The sequence below is a fragment of the Hoplias malabaricus genome, chromosome 11, assembly GCF_029633855.1.
Source record: "Hoplias malabaricus isolate fHopMal1 chromosome 11, fHopMal1.hap1, whole genome shotgun sequence".
NCBI classification, from domain to species: domain Eukaryota; kingdom Metazoa; phylum Chordata; class Actinopteri; order Characiformes; family Erythrinidae; genus Hoplias; species Hoplias malabaricus.
This window is the reverse complement of record NC_089810.1, coordinates 35373504-35391167: the sequence shown is the minus strand read 5'-3', so window position 1 is coordinate 35391167 and position 17664 is coordinate 35373504. Positions and strand designations below refer to the sequence as shown.

General features: G+C 37.3%; 1 protein-coding gene and 1 long non-coding RNA gene across 2 annotated transcripts; one reads left to right on the top strand and one right to left on the bottom strand.

The window, feature by feature from the left end:
• Nucleotides 1-1499: 1499 nt before the first annotated feature.
• Nucleotides 1500-17556, bottom strand: LOC136709302 (uncharacterized). Its single transcript, XR_010804484.1, has 3 exons — nucleotides 17350-17556; nucleotides 2693-2824; nucleotides 1500-1806 (listed from the first exon to the last, which is right to left on the bottom strand). It is a non-coding gene; the product is annotated as an uncharacterized lncRNA (long non-coding RNA).
• On the top strand, nucleotides 4079-12992 carry esrrd (estrogen-related receptor delta). Its single transcript, XM_066684437.1, has 7 exons — nucleotides 4079-4303; nucleotides 4600-5027; nucleotides 8287-8403; nucleotides 8632-8742; nucleotides 9038-9199; nucleotides 9505-9774; nucleotides 11452-12992. The coding sequence occupies exons 1-7, from the start codon at nucleotides 4245-4247 to the stop codon at nucleotides 11688-11690; spliced, it is 1386 nt and encodes a 461-aa protein (XP_066540534.1). The 5' UTR covers nucleotides 4079-4244; the 3' UTR covers nucleotides 11691-12992.
• Nucleotides 17557-17664: the final 108 nt, after the last annotated feature.

Sequence of the window (17664 nt, the reverse complement as noted above, 5' to 3'; positions counted from 1 at the left end):
TGAACTGGATAAGGATTACAGATAATGAATGAATGAATTCAAATGTGCACAGTGGTCTCCGTAGAGTAACATTTTTTTTGATAAAGACCACAGAAGTCCTGAGCTGGCTCTGTGGTGGAGGTCATGCCCATATTAGAAAACTGTTCCAAAGGGCTGCATTTTTAACCCTTCGGTGACTGTGGGGAGTAGGTGGAGGTTATATAACAGAAAAGTATTAGCCAGTGGTGTGATGCTCAGGTCCTTGGCACAGTGTGTGCTCTTCAAAATGTTGCCTCAGCAAATCTACAATCTCCAGCCCTGGCATCACCACACAGATAATCACTCAAATGCCCCACACACACACACACATACACCAGGTAATCCCTGGTACACTGAACCCTTCCTGACCCAATGATATGCTCTTTCTCCATATAAGTTCCCCCTGAACATAATTTCTCTTCTTTAATGTACACTCCACCTTAGTCTCCACCTTAATTATCACCATAGTAATGAGTTTATAACCTTTAAAAAAAGGCTGATATCAAACCTTCCAACAATTTATTTCAAGTATATCTGGAGCATTTCTGTTACTGAAGCTGTACGCACTGGCAGCAGCAGCCGTAATCCTGAATGCACCGTGTAGACTTTTATTAATGGTTCTGTAGTTTTTTCCTTGAAAATAAAATTATGGCAACAGCAGATCAACTGAATTTTTTCAACTGAATAATGTGCTTGAGGATGAGATGCGCTTTTGGCTGCGTCCAGTGTGTCCACTCACATTATGATGGTCAAAACATTAAGATTTGAAGGTCAATGATTGGTGTTTGTCATTGCAAGTTGAACATTTCTAATGCTTAATTGGGGTTACTGGTGACTGTGGATTTGGCTGGATTCGGCTTATCGTATGCGTTAGAAAGTAGACAATCAGCAAAGAAATAAGCAATGGGGAGATGCAGTGAACTTCTGATGGGTAGAAATATAACCCATTGACAAAGCTGTTTGATTGATTTTTTCGCCTCTGTGCTGTATTTAATATTATAGTATACTGTAGCTTATTATTTAGCTGACTACTGTTGTTTTGAGGCCTGTTGTCTGGTCTTTGAAATGTATGAATGAAGTGTTATGGAGTTGTTGTGTCAGTTACATCCAAAAAAAAACTTAAATCAATCCTGCCAGCACCACAGTAGAGCAGAGCCCACACAATCTAAAAATAGATTTACTATAGCAGGGGTGCCCAACTCCAGTCCTGGAGGGCCGGCATCCAGCAAAGTTTGGTGATTGCTGTGCTAAAACACACCCCTTAAACCTGGAAATTAACAGATGAATTGACTCAGGTGTGTGTGAGCAGAGGTATAACCAAAATTTGCTGGATTTGCCCTCCAGGACTGGAGTTGGGCACCCCTGCACTATAGGATCTCTGATATATCCATATATATCATAACATGAATAATAATTTTGGTAAACTCTCATCAAATGAAGGCCAGAAAGCCAATATGTTTTAATATTTCCTTTGGCTGAGAGATCTATTAGTTTACAGTGACATCCATGTTTTCCCCTGATACAGGCTAATATTAGTTGTAATTGTATAATAGGAAATATTTCACGTTTAATTATGGTAATTATAGCAGAGATATTTGTGATATTTTGTTCCACTGCGTGACCGGACTTGCCTTAAAGGGAACATCTATGTTTGTGGGGAAATGCAGTTCTCTCTGGTTTGCTAATGTTCAGAAGCTCCACGTCCTTGATGTGTTTCTCACCTTCCTGCTGCTTCCTTCTGGAAAGCCTTCTGGGAAAACGATTTGAAGCCTGGGACTGTCAGGGGTCCTGAAAATGTATTAAAACAAAACAAAAAAATTGTGGTGAGGCCCATTGTAATATCCGTTCTTGGGCCCCAAAATCCTTGGATCCTTGGCAACACATTTGAGTGTGTTATAATGTTGTTACAGTAATGTAGGAGTCTATGGAAATCCTGACAAGTATCGAAAGACCAACAAGTGTGTGTGTGTGTGTATATAAACAGACATTTCCACAGTATGTGAGTTGAATTCATTAAAATAAACCGGTTTGATAAGCAGCAGTGAGTAGGCTGTTTACAATCAACACAAACAACTTTCTGCACACAGTTACACTGAGGCATAATAAGGGAACATAAATATATATGTTAAACACACTCAGCATAAACCAGAGACCTTTAAAATGCATCATTCAAAATAAATGTGTAGGTCAATGTATACATACGATTCTCTTGGGCCTTACATTAACTGGCAAAATCACAAGGAAAAGATTTCCAAAGTTTTTATTGATCAACTTGATTCTATTTTGTAAATATAAACCAGAAAATATTTATAGAATATTTATTTACACTGTTTTGAAACATTCCACTATAAGCAAGTAAATATAAAAGAAGCATCCACCAAAAGCTTGTTTTTTGCGGCAAAGTGGGGACATGGCTCACAAATTTGTACCAATTAAGAATTTCCAAAACGTTCAAAAAAGCCTCTCACAGTCTACTGTACGTGATATTTTGAAAATATTGAGGAAGGCAAGGCTGGAAACTACTGCTGAATGTGTGTTGCCTTCAAGACCTCAGACAGCACTGCATGAGAAACCTTCATATTGTTAATATAAATACAGCAACATCAGTTTGTGGAACTTCAGAAACCACAAATGCAAATGCAATCTGAAAATCTATTAAACAAGAAAGTCTTACTTTAGCTCTATGCAGAAACGTTCTCTGGGCCCAAGTTAATCTCAGATCGTCCAGAGGATAGTGGACACGTGGTGTGTTCAGAGGAGTCCATGTCTCTGCTTGTTTTTGGGAAGAAACTGATGTCGAGTTCTCCTGTGTCAGAGATAAGATGGATCATTCCAACTGTTATCAGTGAATGGTGCAAAAGCCAACACCAGTCTTGATATGAAGGGGTCGAACAGTGCCCACAGCTCGGGTGAATCTCTATTTTTGTGGATTTTCAGTTTACTACATCAACTGAACACAGCAGCTGTCCTTCACGTTGTGTGAAGATTTAATGATTAATGGACCAATAGAAATGCTCCAAAATTACTAAAATCTCTCTTTACATTGACTTCTACAGTAAGTTAAGAAGGTGTTTTCCTTTTTATTTTATTTTGTTTATTGTTACACATTGTTAAATGGTGTCTTTATAGACATTTTTATATGAATAGTAATGATTTATTCCAAATACTGGTTTTATATACATATATTTACATTTTTTATTTTGTTTACACAAACACACATATATACACACACACACACACATAAACATACACATTGTATTATTATAAATGCAAAATATTTGTGTAAAAAAAGTATTACCTGTATATTATAGTCATATAGTTATTTAAAACATGAACTATACAACTTCAATTTTCTATTTTTTTCATTGAAGCCATATGGCAACATCATTCAACAGAGGGAATAAATCATAACACCTTGTGGAGATTGAAAACTGTGCATAAAAACAAAAAACACGTAAAAAATATCGAAATAAACTAAATAATTATATGTATAATTACATCCATTTAGTCTTATTGATGGTGGCAGGTCTGCTGCCATTGTTGTGTATAAATATTGAATTGTAAACACTTTAAGAACATTGTGTGTTATGTTTATGTGAAAACAGAAGTATACTGTGCTGCAGCAGAAAAGTACATAATCAGATAAAAGTGTATCATGTTACACACAACTTCCACATGTTTTACAAAAGCAAATTTAGCAGATTCACCTTTATTTTGTAATTAAGTTATAATTAATTATAGCACATAATTAAAGAACTTAAGCCTATAAATGACCTGTGGGGACTTTTAATTTGCTCAAAAAGTGGCCCTAACCAGTTAATCAATGCCTCCTCCAGTTGTTTATACTGTACATACAGTCATGTGCAAAGGTTTGATTTTTTAAAGAAAGATTTATTGAGTACTAAATTAAACGAGTATTAAAAGGTAAGCAACACTGAAGGTCATTAATGTAATGTCTATGTACAGACAACACAGAAAGTCAAAATAACAACAAATAAACACTGTGGGTTAGTTTTATTGAGAGTGTGTTGATTGGTTCAAATAGAAGAGGCATGTCCTACCTGTGTCTGGATTAGAGGTTAAGCTCCGCCCCTTCACACTTAAATACCCACTCTCGGCTCCAGAGAACAGGCTTTAGTGTGTCAGCACTCTGTGTATCTTCTCTATATCTGTCTGTCTCTCTACATCTACATCTAAGGTCTCTCTCTGTTTATGGGGATTGGAGGATGGAGTTGAAGGATTTTTGTTTGAGTGACAACTTTCAATTCTTAAACCAACAAAACAGGTATTTACATGACTTTACTCTTCATTTTACAGTTAAACTTACTGCAGCATCATTGCAATTGATTTTATTTATTGGCTGCTTTAATGCAGAGTTACTGTTGATTTACATATTTGCAGAATAACTATTGCGAAGCAAAAACTTGGGCAAATGTTTGGGCTCTTTGGCATGTGACAGTGAATGAATACATGAAGGCCTCAGCTGATATTTACATAAGCAAATGGTTATAGCCAATGACTTATTCTGCAGTTCCGAGATTACTAACTCCAGTCATTAACTGAGGTTTGTTTGATTGACAGCCTGATGGACCTCTCTTCTGATGACCCACCTTCTCCTATGGACCAAGCCATTAAGGTGGACCCACTAAGCCCCCCATCTCCTCAGAACTGTGCTTTTAAAGTGGATCCAATGAGTCCTCTCTCTCCTCCAGAGCATGTATTTAAGGCAGCACCTCTGAGTCCCAGCAGCACGTCAGACAGCAGTGCGTACAGTCTCTTCTCCCAGCCTCTATCTGGAGACCCAGAATCCCCCAGCTCCACCTTAAACCCCACGCACTATGGCTCCGACATAACCGCACACCCACATTACCTCTCCAACCTCAACCTCAGCAGCCTCACTGCTGCGCCAAAGCGCCTCTGCCTCGTCTGCGGAGACTTCGCCTCGGGATTCCACTATGGAGTCGCCTCCTGTGAGGCCTGCAAAGCTTTCTTCAAGAGGACCATACAAGGTAAAATTACTGCTAAAACCATAAAACCACTCTACAATGCTGTAAAATGCTGTATAATCAAGAGATCACAGGTTCCATCTCCACTTATGCTTCAGCCGTGTAAGGACGGGTGCTCAAGTGTGTTTTTGACCTGGCCCTGTGGGTGGGTGGGATGGCTGTCTCTCCACAGTCACACATGCAGATGTCTGTTGGCTTAAAGCAAACTGAGCTGTCCAGTGTCCAATAGAAAGAAATAGACAAAAAGAGGCAGGGGAAGTTATCTTCTGTCACAGAAAACCTCAAGAGAACCAAACAAGCCAATAATGCAAACAAAAATACTGAAAATACTAACAAATCCTGTATCTAATATACATATAAAACCCTTGTTTTTACTGAGAACCCCCTGAGGAAGCTCCCATTTCTGAATTTGCTTGTTTTTTGATTGAAACATATTGAGTTTTCACACAGAAATCAATCAGAGCTCAGTGTTAATCAGAATGCTATCTGAACTGTGTGAATATGGTATTGATTTTTTTAATTAAGAGAAGTTCTGTGTTAAAAACGTCTGATCCCCCCCCCCCCTACACACACACACACACACACACAAATTCACCTCACCGCACACTTACACTGATCCAGTCTAATCTCAGATTAATCACACGTAATACACAGTAATTTTAAATAACCTTAACATTCTCTTTTAACTGCCACAAATAACTGGATTCTTCTTCCAATTTACTGTTAAAAACAGATGTTTTCGGCTCTATGTCCAAATGTTTTTAGATACCCCTTATTACGAATGACTTCATAATAATTTAAACTTTGCTAATTGCTAACACAGGGTGTATAGTATGTATATAACAACATGAAATCAGATGGGAAGCTAGACTAGTGTGAAGCCCCTAGCACTATGCTGTGGAGCAGTTGAACTCTTCTCTCTGGAGGTAATGGAGCTTCATCCAGTAACTTTGGGATGAGCTGAAGTGGGGTTTGTGTTCCCTAATTAACTGTCCAATATCAGAACCTGACCAGACTAATGTTTATGTGGCTGAATGCCATCAGATCCTCACACCAATGTTACAATAGCTAGCTTAAAGCCTTCCCCCAGAAAAGTGGAGGCTGTTGCTGCAGTAAAAAGGAAACAAATCCTGAAAATGATGGACAAATTATTTTAGTATTTTATTAAAAATGAAAGCAGTTAAAAATGATTAGTAATTAGTTATTGAACCCAAGGGAGAAATGTGTGTATGTTAATTCCAGTGTGAAAAACTCCTCCAAAACCCACTATTATTGACTAAAATTAAGTAGGAATACACATCCTTAAAAGACTCTACAGAACGGAATAACAAAAGACTATAAAAACCATATATAACCTTTTTATATACAATTTTTTGACAACTCATGGCCATTGATATATACTGTAGTTTATATGACCATAGATATGAGCTGTAGATTATGACAGGATATAAACCATAGCTTACATGACTCTGGATATTAGCTGTAATTTATATGACCATTGTTTACATGACTCTTACATGAAATGTAGTTTGTACTGAAATTCACAGCAGTTAATCTGAGTGGATCATTATCCGAATCTAATCAAAAACAATGATTTGTCCGTAAGACTGAAGCGGACGCTGGGGATGAGTGTGCTCTGGCTGGCAGTGCCCGCGGGCAGACGAGGATTATTTAAGTCCTAATACTTTTGAGAGGATTTATCAATATATTGATGAAGAGTTGCAGCTGGAAAGTGTGAGGCTTAATCCCAGAGATTCTTCTTTTATTATTAAGTGAAGTTCATTGATTAAATCCTCTCAAAATCTCCAAAATCCACAGCTTGTGTTTGTGTGTGTTTCATTGGGTGATGGACCCTCTCATCAATACTCTTTGTCTTGAGAGTCACTAATACATTTTCTATCATAGTTGTGGTTGTGAACTATTTTTTTTAATCAATACACACACACACACACACACACACACTCTCTCTCTCTCTCTCTAGGTTCCTATGGATTTGTGTGTGAAAGCTCAGCTTGTTCAGGCAAACTAACAATAGGAGATTACTCCACATTTAATTTATACACAACACACTGTAGTAGACTGAATGTATGCGGATATTTAGGATTTAAATCAACATTATATTTGATATCATTAGAGATTACATTTGTTGCAATTATTACATATTGAATCCTTAATATTTAGTACTTAGATTGTTACTTGGTTACTGTCTTAGAGTTGGCTGGGATTAATGCTCTTATTAACGAACAAGTAGTGATGGAACATAGTTTGGCCAAAAGTCTCTGAAGACCTGTGCCTTCAATATTGCTGCAGTTATACCTCCAATCTTTACACTAGATACCGGCACATTATTGTGAGGATGTGGCCAAATAAACATCAGAACCTGACATTGCATGGTTACCCCTGACATCCAAACACCTCTCCAGCTCATCCCAAATACACTGGCAACTCCAGATGACAGTTACAGTGGTTCAAAGCCCAGTTCTTAGGGGCTTTATACTCACGTAGTGGGTTTTTAACTCTGCACCTAATTTTAACTCACACTGAATCCCTGATCACCTCCTCCTTCATCAGACTCATACATCACTAATATCATCATCCTCACCATTTTCATTTCTGCTTCTACATCATCACTAATATACTACATTTATATTACTATAACCCCTTCATCGGTCATTTCGATTTTACTTCTGTTCTCTGTTGTGTCTCCGGTGTCGACCCGAGGAGGATGGGTTCCCCATATGAGTCTTGGTTCCTTCCAAGGTTTCTTCCTCGTGTGCTGAGGGAGTTTTTCCTTGCCACTGTTGCCCCTGGATCGCTCATAGGAAGCTTGGACCCGGATCTCTGTAAAGCTGCTTTGTGACGACTTTTTGTTGTGAAAAGTGCTATATAAATAAAATTTGATTGATTGATTGATTGATTTTTGACTTTGGCCGTGGTGACACCCAGAGCTTTCCAATCCCATGTCATGTTTTTCTAAACAGAAAAAGATATTAAGTAAATTTTATGTGAAACTTAAAGTAGTCGAATTCATTTATTATTAATAATGTCTACGCAGTTTTGGTCATGTAGTGTATCTCTCTCTCTCTCTCTCTCTCTGTGCTTCCCTCATTCTCAATCTACATCTGTCTGTACGATGCGCTAAACGGGAGTGAGAATGTTTGTATTTAATAATCTGTTGTTAAATTGTGTTTATTCCTTTATTGGTTTATATTTATCACAGTGTGTATTTATGTATTAATGTGTGTGTGTGTTGTTGTTGTAGGTAATATAGAATACAGTTGTCCGGTGGTGAACGAATGTGAGATCACAAAGAGACGGAGGAAAGCCTGTCAGGCCTGTCGCTTCCAGAAGTGTCTGAGAGCAGGAATGATGAGAGAGGGTCAGTATATGTTGATTTCCTTCATTATACTGTACCATTACTCATTAGTTGATTATAAATTAATATTTATTATACATTTCACATGGTGCAATTAAATACTGGTTAAAAAAACCAAACAGGATCTTGTACATATTGAGATTTCCACTAGTGTTATGTATGTGTCTTGATGTGTGTGTTAAAAATGTGAATGCATTTGTGCGTTAATATTGTGTGTGTCGCTATTTATAGGTGTTCGTATGGACAGAGTGAGGGGAGGAAGACAGAAGTACAAAAGACGAGTGGAGTCTAATATGTCGATGTACATTAAAACACCATACACACACACCGTCAAACCCATCCGTAAGTCCAAATATGTAATCTCTTAATTAATTCATTTGACCGGCTCTCGGGGCTTCTAGTGATAAACACTCACTCTCTCTCTCTTCTTTACTGAAGTTTAAAGTTTTTTAGAGGTTCACACTCACATATCATCAAGGACCAAAAATAAGGGAACAAATATTTTAAATACTAAGATTATTCCAAGGAATTTTCCCGCAGTATAAAGAGCATCTCGTGAACAAATAAATGCAGAATAAGGAAATGTATATAAAATAATGCTTACCCCTATAATAATGGACATGTGTTCATTTTCCAGGGAATAAAGTGATTTCTCAGTTGCTGGCCTCTGAACCGACTCCTCTCCGAGCGTCACCTGACCCCTCCACCCCAGACACTGACCTCAACAGCCTGATGACCCTGTGTGACCTCTTAAACAGAGAACTGCTGGTAATGATCAGCTGGGCCAAACACATCCCAGGTACAACACACAAGACATCCATTACAACTCGCTTCTTGACAATTAATTATAATTCAATTATACAGTAATAAAAATATAATGCTTTGTTAATAACAACCCTCAGATGACCACTTTACACTGAGCTAAACACACACATGGAAGCTTCTCATGTCTCAGTGTCCTCACCCTTGCTACTTGACAGCACTGTGTAACTGGGCGAGTCCTAGCTAGTGGGTGGATTTGACAATGAGGGAGAAAAGTGGGGATTAAAAAGTGAAAAGCTTTGATGGAAGAGCATTTCCCTGAGATAGTGTGTCTTTGCGCAGGGTTCTCATCTCTGTCTCTGGTGGATCAGATGGCTCTGCTCCAGAGTGGCTGGATGGAAGCTCTAATCCTGTGTGTGGTGTGGAGATCTCAGAGCTGTTCTCAGGAGCTCCAGTTTGCTGAAAATCTACGTCTGAATGAATCAGAGGCTCGAGCTGCCGGTCTGCTGGACCTTTACACTCCTCTCAGACACCTGACCACTAAATACCAACAGCTCAACCTCAGCCAAGAGGAGGCCGTCATGCTCAAGGCCATGGCCCTCGCCAACTCAGGTACGTACCCTCTTTATAGAACCATAATATTCTATTCTAATGTACATTAATGGCACTTTTCCACTGTATGGTACCTACTCGGCTCAGCTCTACTCTGAGTTTTAGCTTTTCCTTTAAGCAAATGTGTTTAGCTGCTTGCTTATGGTTCCAATCAAGCAGAGTAGGAACTAAACTATGAGGTGTAAACTTGCAGAGCGCTGATTGGCCAGAGAGACTTGTCAGTCATGACAAAATGCAGACATCCAGCACAAACTGTACATTTGTAAAATCTCCACATTACTGACTGCATTAGTTTTTATCCAATACCCCCTGTGCATTAAATGTTCTGGTACACTAATACTGTAGGTACAGCTGCTGAATTATTACTACTACAACAGACCACACCCTGTGATCAAGCCTCCATAACCGTAAACCTGCGTATCCAAAATAAGGCTTTTCTTTAAATATGTTATCCTGGGTTTGGATCTCCCTTCTGGCTTTGTTTGGGCCACACTCACCCCCTTTTCCCTCCAAAATCAGCTTTCCGTTACTGAACGACCCTCTCTCGTTCTGAGTCAGTGGACAAGAGGAAAGCAATCAATATCAGGACAGTGAGGAACAGCTTCAGCCCAGAGCCAGATCAATAAATCCATCCAGTCCCCCACTATCCCCCCAGTTTCAGGGCTCTAACATCGGACCCCAAACCCATTACCCTCATCTCTCAGCCTCCAGGCTCTGAACACAATAACCACTTATGCTCTTGAATAAAAAAAAGACAATAGCAGCTTTTCTGTCTCTAAAAACTAAACAGACATGTGTTCAGTCCATTAAACAGAAATAAAGAATAAATGGAGGAGAGAGAGATCCGATATACTTTCAAACAAATATAACACAGTGTTAAACACTTGAACAAAGCTTCACCCAAACACGACCAAGATGACCTTCACCACACACTTAGAACTAGCTGGGTCTACGTTCACTCGTTGGTTCACTCAATTACGCTACCCTAAAAAAGGTCATTCAGTTGGTTAGAGAGAGAACTGTTCACTACTGTCTAAATTATAATTCACTTTAATTCACTCACTCACTACGTCGAATGCTGTACCGTAGTCATCTGCTTCGTTCCTTTGTTTATAGCGGACTTGTTCTGTTTTGTACTGTGGCCTAAATAGTTCACTCGTTTACTTACTGTGAGCTTATAGTTCACTTGTTGATTAATTACATCCTAAATAGTTCCCATTTCCCTCGATTACTCTTCCATGTACAGATCACTTCGTCCTCTCTTCACTATGCCCTTCATAGTTTACTTGTTTAATCACCCACACTGTTCTTTTATAGTCGATTGTTTATTTATGAGGTCTTACATTTCCATAATTATTTAATTTTCTTTATATTTCCCCTCATTCATTCAGCCACTCATGTTTGCGCATTCATACTTATTCACACTCGCACTGTTTTTTATAGTTTATTTTTCTCACTTACTATTGCCCATATTCAAATCAATATTTAATTAATTTACATTTCATAAACGTATATATTATCTGTATTGTAATTTTTAACCCCAAGTGCACAAGCTAGCACCAGTGTAAAAATAAACTGGGAGAAGTCATTCCAAAACCTAAGCATGGCTTTTTTGGTTGGAAATCTAAAATGGACAGTTCTTCAGTGTGACCTTGTCCAAATCTTTGCTCTCCTCAGATGCTGAGAACATCGAGAGTGGAGAGACAGTCCTGCGGTTTCAAGATTGTCTTCATGAAGCTCTGCAGGACTTTGAAAGCATCCAGCGTCCATCAGATCCTCACAGAGCGGGACGCCTGCTCATGACCCTGCCCTTGCTCCGACAGACTGCCCACAGAGCTGTGCAGTGCTTCTGTCGATTGCAGGGACGTGTCCCAATGCACAAGCTCTTCCTTGAGATGCTGGACGCCAAGATCTAGACTTCACGGCAGTCCACTTGAATTCTCCCTACCCTGATATTCCCTGGTGCACTCCATAATTGTCTTGTTCAACAGTGGTTATACATACGCCCAGAACTTTGAGCGCGCCTGGTCAAATGTTTTTGTTGATTTTATTGTTTTCAAATACAGAAATTTAAATATATATTTTTTTGTCTCTCCAAAGTCTTAAAACCATATAACCCATATAAATGTGGGTAATTAACTGAAGCAGTTTAGAACATTTTTATTAGAACATTTGATTATCAAAGAAAGGAGGGGAGGAAGGAAAGGATATATAAATAAAATTTATGCAATGGGTAAATGTAACGTATTGGGAAATTTATTTAACGAACTAGCTGTTTGGGATCAGGGCCAGAATAGAGGCAAAGATGAATAACAGATGTTCACCCCCCCTGATTTACACAAACTGAAAACTGCTTCAGAGAAAATGGAAAACATTTCATGGAGAAAATGAGAAAATCTCAGAATTGACCAACGGAGCACAAAATATTACACTTTACAAATGGAGCATTGTGTCATTTTCAGCACCAAAAAGAGGAAACGATATCTGTGAAAGTGATTAAATATATTATTATATATTTCAAATTATTTGATTGCTTTTCAGTCCCTAAATTAACATATTCTTATCTGTTTTAGCACAAATATCATTTTACATTTTAACAATTTGTTGACCTGTATCAATTAAACAGATTCAAATCAGGTTTATTTCAACTAAATATAATTAAATAAACAATTAAGTTGTTTGTTGGTGCAGAAAAACACCAACATACTTTGGTCAATTTCCAAGACAATGTCTGTCTCTGAAAGGGTTATAATTTCTTTCAGTTTGGAAAAAAAGTGTTTTAATGTTATTTGTTTTTTAAATGTATTATATTTGAATTCACAGGTACAATAAGTATTTGTAGTTGTAGATATGAGTGATGTTATTTTACTAATCTACTTTTAAGAGTTTCTGTTTGCAGATTTAGAATCATTGGTACCACTTTCGAAGACTACACTTCGTTTAAAATCTTAAATCTTTTAAACTATAATTATTAATGTTGTTAATACATTAACATTCATTAATAATAAGTTATAACACAGAAGGGGCAACAAACCACATCCATCTACATTGTTAAACCTCAGATCTTGTTGGATAATTTCTATATCTGTTACAAATGATTATTAATTAAGGCGTTTTTAACCTAATTATAACCCTTTGTAATTAACCTTTATAGCGGTAACCCTTTATAAACATTTATAATTGTAGTCGTATTTTTAAAGTGGTACTGATTTATTTAATATTGGTTATGTTGGATTTAGATAGATTTATTTACATCAAACGTATATAAATATGTAAATTAACTGTAGCAGAAAAAACAGTTTAGTCACAGGAATATGCTTCGGTATGTTATTTATTTTATTTGTTTTGAATTTTTGGTTATTTATTTATAAATAAACTATTTTTGCAGTAGTCATTTTTTTGTGTGTTATTTACAAGGGCTACATTACAGATGTCTACAACCTACATGTAAAGAAGAGGAGTTACTGGAGCCAGTGTAACTGAAAGAACATATAAGACGAACGCATTTACTTTTTAATGTAAAAGAGAATTCTAGCTGCTGGGTTTTCTAGGTACTACAGGGTGTGTTGAAATTTGTCAGAAAAACAATAGTCAAGCGAAGTTCCTGAAAGCATGGGCCAGAGTGTCATGCTAAAAATGGGATGGACTCATTCCATGGAATGGAATAATTTAATATCAATATATATTTCAATATAAAATGTTTCAATAACAATATGAATTTTTATACACATTTTCAATATTTCAATATAAATTATTTACAGCATCTGTCACTGACTGACGGTCATTACAGGGCACTGCCATCAGTTCATTGCACTCAATTTTTAAAAATATTAATATTGACAAAGCCAATAGTTTTTTGTTTGATGCTGATGCCATATTGCTTTCAGTTGTTGGCAATTTTTCCTGTGGCTTTTTTATTTTTCATATCGGTATCGGATATTAAGAAATATGTTGTGATATAAATTATGGCCGTATCATCCTGCTCTAGATGAAGGCATGCAAAATTACAGAGATGGAAATACACACCAAGTCAGAAACAAAATGTGGCTAATAAAGTAAAGAAATTAAAATGATTCCCAAATAGCGCAGGAGTGGCCCAAAAACTGATCCTTGGGGAACACCTTGCGTAACTGCTTCAGTGGCAGATTTTATATTTTACAACAACAACAAACTGAAAATCCTATTCATAATATAGGAAATAAATCATGCTAGAATTGTGTCAGTAGTACCAGTAGCAGAAAGACAAGAAAGGGTTGTGGTGTGATTTACTGTATTAAATGCAGCACGTAAACTCAACAGAAGGATACTTAGGTCACCAGAGACAGTTAAAACATGGGGATCATTAAGAACATTTAACAGCTCAACAGAGGAGGGGATGGTGTTTATGACTGAATTATGAAGAGTAAAACTAGGATGAGGGTGGAAATGGCAGAGAAAAAATGCTGGTAAATACTGTTGATTTTGTCTTTGAAAACCCTAAGACACACAACAGAGGAATTGCACGATAGGAATGTGCTATCATTCGAAGAGGCAGGTCATTTTCTTGTAAAGCCAGTCGGTTAGACATATAAATAAATATAAGTAAAATATCCACATCGCTTACTGTCTTTCTTGAGGAACATTGTGTTTAAACATTTCAAAAATGTTGTCATGTTTTTTGGCTAAGAAAAAAACATTTTACAACTTAACTAAAGAGTAAGAATAATTTGGGAATTCTCCTTTACGGAAGAGACCTAAAAATATCCAGCAAAACAGAAAACGGACAGGGCTTGTATTTAACCCTGCAACAACAGGTGTTAATAAACAAGAGAAGTTTCAACTTACAACATCTCCAGAACACTACCCTCATTACAGCCAATGAATCACAAACTACATGATATCTGATAGTAAGCTGCCTCCCAAAGGTTTTGGGACACTGTTCTATTGAGCAGTGATTTTCTAAAGTGACTTTTCAAAGAAATCATATGAGAATGTAAATTTAGTTTACTATTAAATCATCAGTATTTAATACTTAGTGTATATTTATCTATCAGAGGTGGTCTTCTTTTCTAAACCATTGTTAAAAGCACATTCTGAAATTCTTCCCGTCCAAATGTTCAAATGGCTTTATTCTCAATGAGGCACTGACACTAATATATGAGCAAATACACTATATGACCAAATGTTTGTGGACATTTTAAAATGAGTTTTTTCCACTTCTTTAAGATGCACCACACTTACAAAAAAGAATTTTATTCAAGCCTGCTGCTTAATTTATACTGACAATTACACTGAAAAAAAAAAATAAGTAGCCTATATTTGTACTTAATCTGTTGATTGTAGTTTGAAGATGAACCAACCCTCTGCAGAAGGGATAGGGTCAGACTGATGAGCTCAGCTTTTGGGAAATGGTTGACAAAATGGAGTCTGCATTCTCTGCTGACACTTCATTGGTGGAACTAGTTTTCTCTATCGTGGGAGAATTTTCTAAAATATAATTGAGAATCCTAGTCATTTGATAGGAAACATTATCTTATATTGGAATGTAAGCCAATCTGCCTCTTCCTCTGAGTGTGATTTGGGTGCCATTTCTCACTGCATGCCTTAAGCTCTGCCCAGCGGGACTGCCTGAAAAGCTATATATATGCTGAAAAGAACATTTCTTACAAATTATTTCCACCAGGTCGGGGAACCCCCAGTGCAGAATGAACCAAGTCAAAGATCCTGGTTTAGTGTTAGCTAGATAGCAGGCTAACTCACAAGCAAATACAGTTTGTACAGTGGTATTTAGCTGTCTTTTCCTGCCATTGACAGTAATATTGCACACAACCTTATCATTCAAAAACACTACAAGGCTTTCCCTGTAGAGGAAAGACTGCAGAAAGATTAATATTCTTCATGTATCATGTATCAAAAACAGCTTGAAAAGCTACATGGCCCAAATATTTGGCAGCCAATATATTTTAAAATCAGCCGAGTGCATTTAATGAATTCCTTAGTTGGTTGAAATTGTCAGTGTTATGAAAGTAACCACCTGTAAAAACAAGATTTCCACAATCTCTTACCTGTACACACAGGTGCTTCTGTACAAAACAAATGGAGAAAGCTCAAAGCTAAAAACATTAAGCTTTAATTGATGAAAATATTATCAAAAACAAAACAAGTAATTGTGAATGGGAGCTCTTCTCTCTGATTTCTTTAACTGCTGAGGCCTTGCCAAAGGAAAAGTATTTTTTGTAAAGATCAGATTATTTTTCACTCGGTGCTGAGGACAGTGACAAAATATTTTCCAAAAAATGTTATGCTAAAAACCCAATATTGTATTAAACCATTTTATTAAACCAAATATACGCCACAGCATTTAAATCTGGAACTGAACATGATCCTAAAAACCTGTTCTCCAGACTCTTACTGATGTCCTGAGGTCTTTGGTGTGTGAGTAGTGACACCTTTGCAGCAGTGGGAGGCAAGTCTTTCTTCCATATTCTATTATAATACAAAATCATTTTGCAATATTCTCCTAACCTTGTTCTTAATGATCGGCCTGGTTAAAATTAAAGGTTAATTTAAGAAAAACTCCAAATGCCTTTCCTTGATATTCCTGCACTGTAAAGACTTTTTTGTAACACTATATTCAGTACTTGTTAATTCCATTAAAAGGTCAATGTTGTGCTTGGCTCATTATTTTTGCTCAAGTGTTTATATTCACTCTATCTACCACAGAGCAAAAAAGCCAAAGAAAATTCAGCAATTCTCTAACAATGCTGACCAAACCCACATTTCAGATTTCTTTTAATATACACAAGCAACGGGCTGAGCGAGAGATGCTAAGATTTGCAGTAAAAACCCTCATATACCTGCATATACAACCGCCTGAGATATGTAGACATTAAATACAGCACTTTCCTTCCTCTCTCTCTCTTGTTACAGTAATATTCCAGTAATCTTCAATGTAAATCTATATCCTTTGATACAATGTTTTGGGATTATTTGCTTTACAGTGTACTTTATTTTGATTAGTATTGTGTGAAAGTAATAGGCCACTTCAGGTCATGTGTTGTCGTAAATAATACCACAGCTATAACACACTTCCACTCGCGCTTCTGCGACATATGAATTACTCTTTCAAATTAGGGATGGGTGGAATCCACATTTTTCATACCGTAATACCGTCTCAAAATATTATCTCGGTATACGGTATTACCGTGGGGAGGGGGTGCTCTGTCACACTGCGCTGAGCCTTATATCTGTGAGCACAAAATCGAATGAATTTTGCTAAACACAGTCCGACAGTGCACAGACATGCGTGTTGACGATAAAAACCCGTTTCTGGGAGAGCAAATTTCAATGACTGGTGCTGAAGGAACAGAAAAGTTCGATAACAAGCGAAATAAGACGGTTCTACACCGTTTAAAAGCTCAGCTGGCGCCAACGGTCACTTGTGGTTTAGCACGTCACAGCAGATTTTTCAGCGAATTGAGCCTCAAAACACACATATTTAGAGGATAAAGCCATACACCTGTGAGGACAAAGTCGAGTGAAGGAGAATTATATCTGTTTACAGCTTAATTCCTTTCTCTTTTAACCGAAACTCACCACAAAACTTACAGCTGCGCTGAGCGACTGGGCTTGTGCTTTTCTCCACCCGTTTTCAGACGGTGACGTCAGCAGTCATTGAGCTCCCACAGCGCCCCCTCTCTGTGGCTCTCTTAAATGCACATGATCATTTTAGCCGACCGTTAAAGACACAGAAGCTAACATTGACACACCGCACAACCGTCATAAATACCGCCTTCATTTTAAGATACAGTCCACATTTTAAAATGCTGTGGTCTACGGTATTATCTTTACCGCTCAACCTTATTCTAAATCATCATATTCTCTCCGTTAATTTATATCTATTGCTTATAT

Bases quoted from the DNA above. Each gene is read 5' to 3' on its own strand.
- esrrd (XM_066684437.1), top strand. From the start codon at position 4,245: ATGGAGTTGAAGGATTTTTGTTTGAGTGACAACTTTCAATTCTTAAAC. The intron at 4,304-4,599 runs GTATTTACATGA...TTTGATTGACAG, and splicing joins TTCTTAAACCAACAAAACAG to CCTGATGGACCTCTCTTCTG. The intron at 8,404-8,631 runs GTCAGTATATGT...CGCTATTTATAG, and splicing joins AGCAGGAATGATGAGAGAGG to GTGTTCGTATGGACAGAGTG.